The sequence below is a fragment of the Kryptolebias marmoratus genome, linkage group LG17, assembly GCF_001649575.2.
Source record: "Kryptolebias marmoratus isolate JLee-2015 linkage group LG17, ASM164957v2, whole genome shotgun sequence".
Classification (NCBI taxonomy): Eukaryota; Metazoa; Chordata; class Actinopteri; order Cyprinodontiformes; family Rivulidae; genus Kryptolebias; species Kryptolebias marmoratus.
Genome location: NC_051446.1, coordinates 21,115,823 through 21,127,273, shown reverse-complemented (window position 1 = coordinate 21,127,273; position 11,451 = coordinate 21,115,823). Strand labels below are relative to the sequence as shown.

The 11,451-nt window shown below is 38.1% G+C and overlaps 1 protein-coding gene across 2 annotated transcripts in view; it reads left to right on the top strand.

The window, feature by feature from the left end:
- sncgb (synuclein, gamma b (breast cancer-specific protein 1)) overlaps positions 1-11,104 on the top strand; it is a 12,115-nt gene extending 1,011 nt beyond the window's left edge. The window contains exons 2-6 of one of the 2 annotated variants that reach the window (XM_017436840.3): positions 2,641-2,682; positions 3,514-3,641; positions 5,276-5,293; positions 8,237-8,278; positions 9,008-11,104. In XM_017436840.3, coding sequence (XP_017292329.1) covers positions 2,641-2,682; positions 3,514-3,641; positions 5,276-5,293; positions 8,237-8,278; positions 9,008-9,016 — 239 coding nt within the window. In that variant the 3' untranslated portion in view covers positions 9,017-11,104. The remainder of the gene's footprint in view (positions 1-2,640; positions 2,683-3,513; positions 3,642-5,275; positions 5,294-8,236; positions 8,279-9,007) is intronic. The other variant, XM_017436847.3, reaches the window with a different exon arrangement.
- Positions 11,105-11,451: the final 347 nt, after the last annotated feature.

Here is an 11,451-nt window from a genome sequence, read left to right as displayed (position 1 = left end):
GGAGGGGAGGGGGGGTGAGCAGGGAGGGAGGGGGTTTGCTCGCCGCCTGCAGTCTGTCCGCTGAACGCTGTCTCTGACATCACATGACAGCTTAAAAAATTTTTATAGAGGTGGAGGGAAAGAAAAGAGTATATACGAGTCAGTACCACAAACTGAAAAAGAAACCCAGAAAGGATGGGGAGTGGGGGTGGGGTCAAAGTTGACACTGCAGCAACTCGCTGTCCCACCCTGACCTCTTCCCTCATCCTTTTAATGCAAAGATGTAAGTGAATTGTGCCTCCCAATGAGAGATACTTGATAAGCTCCAACAGCTCTAAATAAAAAAAAAGAAAGAAAAAGCTTTAGTGATGCAGGGATGATGAAGGTAAAAAAGAAAAAAGATACCTCAGAAAAACCAGTGAAGAGCTCAGGTGTTGGAAGGTTAAAAATAAATAAATAAAGAAAGAAGAAAGGGAGCCAAGAAAAAAGTGAAAAATGCAGATTACAGGAGCGGAAAGAGTAGAGCAAGAGGAGATGTGTTCGGTGAAGTGAAGAGGGTCGATGTTTCCGCCTGCAGCCGAGCGAACACATCACTGTAACAAGGTTTGCATGACAGACAGCAGGACACGTTCTGCGATCAAGCTCCAAATCATGTTACCAGGATGTCTGTAATCTAATTAAAGGGTGGTTTTGTGAAATGTCCTCTGTTCTCAATAATCTTTTATTGATTTTTATTTGAAAAATCCTTAATGACTGATTGCATGTGGAAAAAACTACCATAAAGTTTAAAAACTCAAAATAAAAACAGATAAATCATTTTGTGTTTCTTGAAAAGAACCCAATGCATAAAATGAGTCATTTGTATTCAACTCAAGTCGTCATAATGGTTCTTATATAATTGAAGCAAGTGTCCACACACAGCATCCTCATGGGCTTTCATGTGCTGCTAAAGAGCAAATCCTCCTCTGGAAAAGCTTGATTAGAGCCTCATATTTGCAGGTTTGATTTTAATAATTCATAAAACAAACCAAAAAAACACTCTAATCCAAGCTATCTTCGTTTATTCAGTCAAGATTTAGATTGTGATTATCACAGGATTATTTCAGTGATTCGTTCTGTCCCATGTGTCTCCCTCTGCTGAGATCTGCTCGTGGAAGAAAAAAAAATCTTTATAATTTAGAAGATGTGAGAGATCTCAGAGTTCCCTCAGAGGTTAAACAGTCCTCCGTTGGAGCAGTTTGTTCTGCAGGATGGTGGCAAACAGGAATCCACAGAAAGCAGTGACACTCAGGTTAACCCGAGCAAAAGAAGCTGTGTCACTGCGGTGTGTGTGTGTGTGTGTGTGTGTGTGTGTGTGTGTGTGTGTGTGTGGTCCTGCAGTGCTGCTCTGTCCTCAGGCACGTGACTCGTGTACCACAGAGGAGAGCAGGAGGCACAAAGGATGGGTCAGGTGGATGCAGAAAGCTGCAGATTCTGCATCTGTTTGACCGTCTAGACAGGGACCAAGCTGAGATCCTCCGCAGAAGTATATATTTTTTTGTTTTATTTTAACTGCATCAGATTTCCCAGAGCAGAACTGTTCCTCCCTCTTGCCCTTGCTCTGGCAGATTATATAACTACAGTTTAATCTGTTCGGCTAATGCTGCAATGAGCACAGTGATAAAGCAGGGAGAGAAACACAGAGAGATGCTGATGTTTTTCAATATAATCTTTGAAGAGAGTTCTAACAGATCTCTTCAAAGCTCCTGAACATGAAATACTCATTTTTCTGGGCTAAAAAGGAAACATAAATGAACATTTTGAAAAATTAGGCGTATTGTTTGCAGTATTTTGTTGTTGTGTTGAAGGTTGCCTGCAGTTAAGACATATAGAAAATAAATATAACTGTTATTTTCTCTGTTTTCACCTTTCTGCAGTGCTTTTGTTCTAAGCTACAAATTCCAGTGAACAGTTTCATCTTTGATACGAGGATATTTCATATCACATGGTGTTTGTGTTATGCAACATGCACAATTTACAGCAAATGCATTACATCACTGAGATGAAAAGGATTGTGTTCTCATTTATGGATGGATGGAAAAAAACCAGAAAGGCTGATGTTTTCTTTGATGAAAAAAAGTATTAACAATAAAAAATGCAGTGTGTGAGTGACTGAAGAAGCTGAAACTGAGCTGTTAGAGCTAAAGAAGCAGAAAACTAGCTAAAAGCTAAGATTTAGCAAAAAGTCAGCGAAAAGCGAAAAGCTAAATGTAGTACTAGACTAGCTAAAAGTGCCAAAAGGTTAGTTAAAAGTTAAAAAGAAGCAAAACACAAGCTAATAGCAGCAAAAGGCTAGCTAAAAGGTAAAGTTGCAAAAAGCTAAAAGTAGCATAAGAACAAAAGCAGAGCCGGTATGCTAAAGGAAACATCAAAAAGAACATTTTTTAAAGAGTTAAAGAGATCTTAATGGATTTTTATGGAGAAAATGTTTGTAAATGAAGTTAAATATTTTTAAAAGTTGACAAAAATAAAAAGCCACAGTGCCCATTATTTGAATGAGCTGAACATTTTGATATATAAATGGCTAAAATCCAATTAAATAACTAAATATGTCATATTTTCCTCAAAGTGCAGGAGTTGTGTTGATGATTTTAATCTTTTTTCCTTTTTTTCCATCTGCAGGCAGCAAGACAAAAGAAGGAGTCGTGTCATCAGTAAACACAGGTAAGAAACCCCTAAAATAAATCTGAACGCTCTTCTCTGGTTGTCTGCATGTATCTGTTTCACAAACATGTTTTACAAGCTCAGTTCTACATTTCCACTCACACATCTACAGGCAAACTTTGTGAAAGTCCTGAATTTGAACCAAGGTATGGCCTCAGAGAAAACAAAGTGAATTTTTACACAGTTTACTTTTTATCCTTTTTTTTCTCATAAACCCTAAAAACACTGAATGTCTCAAACTAAATTATTAGGAATTATTGCAGCACAAAAACAACACATGCAGCTCTGTCTTATAGTCCAGTAAAATCTACAAAATAATGTTTATTATAAGCTGAGCTTTGTCGTTCCTCTTCACTGTAATTTACAGGGAAAATGTTTTCACTCCTCTCCAATTTTAGGACAAATTCATTCATAATACATTTATAATTAAAGTACATGATCTTTGGTTAAACTCTGCAATAAAAGTGCAGCTGAACTCATTAGTTGACTGTTAATGAAGAATTATCTGCATGTGAACGCATCATCTCTTGACTCCAAATAAGTTGGATAAGTTCTCTTTATGCAAAAATGCAGAACATTAAAACATTCAAAACTAATTAAAACATGAAATTTTACAGTTTTGGTAAACTGTAAGTAAAGAACATCCAACTTAAAAGGAAATCTGCAAAGAACCTTTTATCGTGCTTTTATTTTTATTAGTACTGCAGGTACAAGTGAGTGATTCAGTAGGATACAGAGCAATTAAAGCTGCAAAAGGGTGTGTGTGTGTGTGTGTGTGTGTGTGTGTGTGTGTAAACGTGTATTAACCTTCCCTGCCTGTTGCCGTCTCAGTGGCCAACAGGACCGTAGATCAGGCCAACATCGTTGGAGACACAGCAGTCGCCGGGGCCAACGAGGTGTCACAGGGGACCGTCGAGGGCGTCGAGAACGTCGCCGCATCAACTGGGTTCGTCAGTCAGGTCGGTTACCATGGTGACGCTGAACATCGCCACCAACCAAAGGATTTCGGGATTTTTGTGCATTCCTAAGCCGGAACAAAACAGGAGATGAACTAAAACCGTTTTCTTTATCGATAAAGCAGAAAACAATCAGAGAACTGGTGTTTATTTCTGGTGACATTAGACCAGTGGTTCCCAAAGATTGGGTCGGGACCCCACCATGGGTCGCGAAACATCAAGCAAGGGTCCCCAGATGATTTCTTGAATTAAGTTTAAATGTAAAATATGTTGCTAATGGATTATTTTCACCATAATTATCACAAAGAATAAATACAAAAACCATAAATAAATAAAAATATTATATTAAACTCCTAATTTTAAATCTTTTGTTTGTTCTTAAGATTCTTTCTTATGTTTTTGCTTATCTTTTTGTTTGCTCTAATGGGTTTTATGTCATGTCTTTCTACTGGTTTTAATTGTAAAGCACTTAGGTCGCCTTAACTGGTCGCGTAAGGAGCGATGTAAAGAAATGACTGATTGACTGAAAAGTCGAGTCATAGTTGTTGAGGATGTTTGTAATGTAAATATAATCTTGTTTAACTGGGTTATTAGAGTATTTTGCATATTTAAACCAATAGATTTGAGGGTCACAAGCTTTTGGAAGCTGAAAGACAATCTTTAGCTGCTATTTTGAGGATAGCCAATAGATGAAGCCATTTCCCTCATGACACAGAAACCAGGATTGTTTAATCATCAACACTGGGAATGTTGTGAATACGGTTATTTTCCACGCCCTTTTATTATTCCTCTATAAAATTCTCTACAAAAAAAATAATATATATAAAATAAAAAAAATATATAAAAACTCTTTTGTTTAAAATTAGCTTTGTTGGTTCTACAATAGCTGACTGTCATCTCACAAAGATGTTTGATGTTTGATTCATTGTTTACTCTAGAAACAATATAAATTAAGTGTAAAAATGTACACATAACTTAAAAATATAAGCATAAAACCACCAAGATTTACAGCAAAGCATCCATCTATTGCTATTCAACGCATATACTCGGCTAAAACAAAATGTTTTAGGCCACTCACGTTTGTGTAACTTTTTATCTGAAAGGTTTTAGTTTTTATATTTGAAAGATGTGGATTTCCTAGTATTTGAACGTAATATATGATTACCATTACGACTTTTTGTTGCATCAAAACTTAGGGAGTCTAAAGTCTAAACCAAAGTATGAACCAAAATCTTTTAATCATCTTCTGTTCGTCTCAAAATTTTTTTATATTATCTTTTTATCAACTGAACCCACAAACAGCGCTAAATACACACTTTATCCTCAATGAAGGGTTGAAACTGTTAGCATGAGAGAAGCGTGAGAGTGCGTTTTGAACAGAAAATAAATCTTGAGTAGTTTTTAAGTCTAAAGTGGTTTTAAAAAGGTCAGCTCTGATCATCCTTGTTTGTCCTCACATGTCAGATGTTAAATGTTCTGACATTTAACATGTGTGTATCTGTGAAGCATGCCGTTCTTGTGTTGATTGTCGTGGCTAAGCTTCTGTTATGTGTGTTGTTGCTGTGTCGTGTTGCTGTTCTCACCTTTTGTTGTTGTTTTTTTTTGTTGTTGTTGTCTCATTTGTGTTTTCCTGATAGGAGGAGCCGGTATACGAGGTACCTATTGGACAGAGCGGAGTGGGGGTCTTAAGCTGGAATCTCACTTGGCTGCGAATGTTAGAGATCAGTTGGGGACTAAAAGTTGTGCAAAAGTAGAGAGGAAATGTCGATTAACTTCTCACTAAGTTTGTACTTACAACATTTGTGCACTTTGCTCAAACTCTTGCCATTAATTGGGCCAAACTTCACCAGGAAATTGTTCTTTTGTTGTTGTTCTCACGACTGTTTCGTAGTAATTTGTGAATAAAAATGCAATTATTTTTTAATTGCAAACATTGCAAACATTGCAATCATTGCGCGAATGCTGTGAGAGCCTGGGGTGACAATTGTGAGTTGAGAAATCTGGACCATGTAAATCCAGGCCCCTCTCCCCATCCGGATGTTTTCCATAAAGTGGAGCAACATCTCCAGGTACTTAACCTCTCTGCAGTGTTCCTACCTCCTGCAGGGGTGTCCAATCCTGGTCCTGGAGGGCCACTATCCTGCAGGTTTTAATTGTTTCCCTGTTCTTCAGCAGGTCTTCAAGTTCTGCAGAAGCCTGTTAATCACTCAGTCACTCAAATCAGGTGTTTCAAATTAGGGAAACACCTAAAACATGCAGGATAGTGGCCCTCCAGGACCAGGATTGGACACCCCTGCATGAAACTCCTCATTTGTGCGCTTCAAACAGGGAGTAAAGCCCTGATTTGAAGCTTTTAAGTGCCCTAAAACTATGGCAACCAGTTATGGATTGTCATTCTCAGTCAGTGAACTACAGGACATCTCTAACTCGTCACATTGTAGTCGCCACCCTCTCGTGCAGCTGTTGTACACTGCTCAAATTATTAACTTTCGGAAACTAAATTAAGAAGCGACCGAGAAGGGTTCCAGACGGGAAGCGGCACAGTGAGATACTGGCTTCAGATCAACACTGGGTGGGTTAGGGCAGAGGGGAAATAGGAAGGGGAGGTTTTGCATGCTACTAAACAGTCTGTTTGGTACGTCTACATAAGCTGATCCATTACACGTGCAGAATGCTCATTTTAAAAGGAAGGTTTGTTGTGCTTCATTGCATAAGTGGGGGTTCACTAACAGAAACAGAAACACTAAAAGTGAGCATCAAAAAGGAGAATAAGAAGCCGAAGGCCCAGTTATGCTTTCAAAATTAAAAATGCTTAAAAAATTTTTTTGGCTTTGGATCACAGTTAGCAGCCAAATATAAAACAATTTAAATGTTTGTTACTATAACTCAGTCAGTTTTGCTGATATTGAGCTCAAATTTGGTGCTTTTGTAGCACCAAACACACTGCAGCACATCTTTGTTTAAAATTTTGACATTAATTGTTGGCAGGGGTGGAAATTAGCACCCGCCACCGGCCAAATGCGGGTAAATATTTGAAGTAGCGGGTGAATTTGATCAATACACGCCACTGTGGCGGGTTGGCAATTTGAACAGAAAAGGTGTTATTTGTCCTCTTGACATATAGGGGGCAGTAATGTGCTCGAGTTGCTGCTGTTACGTCGAGCCGCGTTCCCCCATCAGATACGGTTCCCCCTGCGTCTCCGTAAATAATGACTTATCTATTAACAGAATTGTTTNAGAGGGGGAACCGATTATTTCAGACGGTTGAAATATTTGGTTCCCCCCTGGTAACTTTTGCAAAAAAAGAACAAATGTCTCCAAATTCACGGGACTTATTGTCCTTGATGAGAGGAATAAACACAGCTAAAGACTTGTTGGTAAATTAACTAGTTGTTGGATAATTAATGATTTAAATAATATTCAACCCGAATGTTATTTAGATAAAAGCGAAATACCACTTCAGGCGAAGAAAACCCGCATAAAAATATTACAACAGTTCACTGCAAACCCATATGATGCACTCGATCCACTACAAATTACATGCAGGCTAACACCAATTAGGTGTTGTGATGAGAAGCTATTTTATTTTCTGTTTTTCAAGAGTAGTCGAGGGAAGAACCGAAAGTTAAACAACGATTTTTTTTAACTAAATCAATGACGTCATGACGTCGGTCAGTGTGCGTTCGCGCCGACGGCTGGTGGACAAAATTTTTAATTTCCACCCCTGATTGTTGTAGTCAACACTGTCTGTCTCTTAGCAAAATATCTCATGAATCACTTAAACTCTTAAAATGTAATCATTAGAGGTACATCTTCAACTAATTACTTCTGGAGTCAAATAAATTCAGGATGAGCGTCACAGCCAATCGACCTTGGTAAACACAGAAATGGTTATCACTCGGATATTGAGCTAAAGTTTGACGTGGTAGTAGCTGAGAGTTATCCTCAACAGATACTGACACATCTAGCAAAGTTTCACATCATCTCCTGAGATCAAACATATCATTTACAAGGTTTGACTTAAATGAATATAACTTTATTTCTGTTCAGCATAAGATGAGCTCGGTCTGAAACAAAATGTGGCAGCAAATGTTGACTTTTATTAGAAAAAGTTTTTATTTTCTTCCCTGATGCTCACTTTTTTTGTGTGGTTGAAGCTAAAACTATACTAAAATTCTCATTTCTAACCAAGTCACTCCTCTGCGGATTTACAGCCACTTCTCCAGCTCATTACCCGAGGCAGCTAAACTTTAAAATATAATCCACTTTTTTATTTTATTTCATTTAATTCTGTTTTAGACCTGCTTAAACTAAATCGAAACTCTGCGCATGAAGAATCGAAAGAGAAAGACTTTACTTCTACCCCACCTTTAACCAACTAACAGGCAGTGAATTAATTCTCACTAAGCTTTGATTTACAACCTGTTTGTTCAAGTTAAACTGGTTTATTCTCTTACATATAAGCAAAACCAAAAGTCAGACAGTGACTGATGCTTGAGCCACTCCACCCTGCCATCACCCCATTTATTCGTTATTGCAGAAAATTCTTGCTTTTGTATGTTTTCTTTTATTCTCATGCCTTTGTGCTCCACCCGCAGGGAGAGTATGGTGGAATGGAACAAGGCGGGGAAGGAGGAGAGGTAAGAAAACTGATTAAAGGAGTTTATTTATATCAAATTATGAGTGGTATGCAGATTTTATTGGATTTCTTTAATGATTCTTTAATATGTTTGATACTTAAGTTTGTGATTTCTGACCCTCACATCTTTCTATGTAAAGTCAGTTTGTGGAATATAGTGACATTTAGGGCCAAAAGCTGCAAATTACAACCAACCAAATCTCCATCACCTTGTAAAAAAACAATGAAATAGTCCTCTTTAGAGCTTGTATTTGGGTCGTATGCTTAACATGACTGAACGGTGAGTATGGCTCAGCATGTTTGCATGCAATTTGTTCATCATGCTTTAATTTTTTTTTAAATGTGTTTACTAATTATAATAATATTACTATCTAAAACAAGAAATATTCCGCTCCTCCTTTTATTTATCAGGCAGTTTTAGTGTCCAAACATGATCATTTGCAAATTCAAATGAATATATTGATCAAAAATTAATTTCCCAGTTAAAACTGGTGCCTTCAAAGTGAAAGCAGGCTTTGACTAGGCTCCAAGGAGAATAAGTGAGTCCATATTTTCAAATCTAAGAAAAATATTCTTATTTTAAAACTCTAGCAATCAAGACGGCAAGTGATTTCCATTCCTTTGAGGCCTTTAAGTGTGTGTGATTTCTCAAGTAAAGTATCTAAATGCTTTTATGCACCACTCGTGAGTGTTTTTATCGTTCTCTCATTCAGAGTTTTCTTTCTTCCAGGGGTATTAGTTGTCATCAGCGGACCCTTTGCCTCCCTCACCTCGCTGTACCCGACTCCAGATGTCCAACATATTTTTTTGTGACTTTACGGAACCAAAATCAGAAAAGACTCTTCCAGATGCTGCACCTCAGCCCCCCCTCATCGAAGTGTCTGCAGCCTGTAGCTTTCCCTGTGTGTCAGTGTAACCCACAATAAGCCCTGATGTTGTTGCCCCCCCGCACCTGCCGAAACCATGGAAAGAATCTCAAACATACACACACACGTCCACACAATCAAAAGGAAACAAACCCTAATTATTTGAAACCTCCACATACAGAACATACCAGCGGAAAACAAATGAGTGACTGTAGTTTAAAAGCTTGGAGTAAATCCAGAAAAAACCTGTTCAGATAAGGAAACAAAACGTGAAACTGAGGGAGTCTGCATGAGAGGGTGTGTGAGCCGCAGCCTGTGTGTCCGTGTTAGCTTGTGTGCATGTGTAGCTGCTGATGTATAAATTCATTCTCCAGGGTCTTGAGCAGGGAATCGTGCATGAAAGACAGATATCACTCTGTTCCTCGTGCTTTAGTTACAGTAGAGTGCATGAGCAGATGTGTCGTTACCTGTAGATCAGTTGTTCTGTGTAGCTATAAGTCTGGCTGTGTGTGTGTGTGCGTGTTTAATTTTGCCTCAGCACTTTATACAGTAGAATCGTCAAAAGAGTAAACTCATCTGAGCCGTTTAGAGCTGCGATGTGATGTGATGCACGAGAGTCTGAGAGCATTTTCAAACTGCTGTCTGTCACATTGAGCCAGGAAAAGTGAAAGCAGAACGATCAGCGAGCGTTTTAACAATCAGTAAACTTCAACTCTAACCCTATCAGTATAAATCAAACTAGCTCATGGAGGAAAAAATACGAAGGACTAGAACTACCTGACTTGTGTTTTTATTCTTTCCCCTGCCAAACTGTAGTTTACGACAAGTTTAGAAGTTCTGGTTAGAGACGGACCGATTAATCGGCTGATTGATATTAATTTGTTGATACTGGACACTTTTAAAAAATTGTCAATGACGCTTGAAGTCATAATTTTGTTGGCTCTTTAAATCCCACCTAAGAGAGTTTTTCAAAATTTTCAGGACCCACACAATCAAGGATGGAGGTTCATTAAATATACATCCGTTTAAGTAAAGCAATTATTGTTATATTTTGTTAAATAAAAAAATACAAAGGCCAAAAGTTAAGAGGAAAAAATCTGTGGTATATGATTATGACCTTATCATATTTGTGAAGGTTTTAGTGCGACTGAGTATCAATTAACGTGCAATCAGCCAAAAACATGTTTCATAAAGTCACGGTGATGTTTCTGGTTCACTCGGAGTATCAGGTTAATGTTTAGGTTAAAGGTTGACTTCTTCCTGATTTAATTTGAGGCCACTACTTATTTAACTTTGGCAGATCAAAATGTGCAAATTAACTTTTGGTAATAAAGATGCCGATCTTTAACAATGAGATCCTGAAGTTTCTGTGCAAACAAGAGGAAAATGCTGAACAACGGCTGCAGACTATTTATTAAAAGTGTTTCAAAGGAAGAAAGAGTCTTAGTGTCATATTTAATGCTTTTTAAAAAAAAATCTGATCAGTTTGTTTAGAGAGGATTGAAGACTTGGTTTCATCACACTGTAGCTCAGCTTTTTGTCTACTTTCTGTCTAATACCTCCTGCGGGCTGATGCTCTGCTGTCTCAGCCAATCAGATTCCCCCTTTTGCTGTTATCGAGTGTCACGCCAGTTTCCACTGCAGATAATCTGCCCAGCATTAGTTGTCGCTTTATGGAAAGTATTTGTGTGCGTGCGTGTGTGTGTGTGTGTGTAATTGTGTGTGTAATCACAGAACAGGTTCAGCCAGCTGAATTTTTACTTTGAGGCCAATTGAAACTGATGGACTGCATGTTGCCTTATGAAGAAACGTCACTCAGACGCACAAAAAGACAACATACAACACCTAAACCGACACATGCACACATACCCAAAGTCGTGCACCACGTTTTAAGTTCAGCTCAGACTCGCTGATTTTATAAAACAGTACCTGTGAAAATAAAAAGGTTTTGTTGAAATCCAGCTGCGGTGTGGAGAATTCATTTCCCTGGTGTTGCGTTTGATGAAAAACAAAAAATGGTCAAATGGAGCAGGTCATTTCTGTCCAGACTCGTGGGAAACTGATGAAATTCTTAAACTTTTATATTAACTTCTGTTAGCTGAACATGTTCAGCACTCAAGATTTTAAACCCTTACCTGTGAAGCATGTCCTGCTAGGGTTTTTTTTTCCAGGACATTAAACGGCTGCTCTATCTGAGGTGGGAAATTTGGAGCCTAAGAGAATAATTATGACTTTTTGTCATGTTCCACGAACCATATTTGGAGAGTCCACTGCCATTAAAGTAGTTTGTTAGAGTAAACAGATGTCA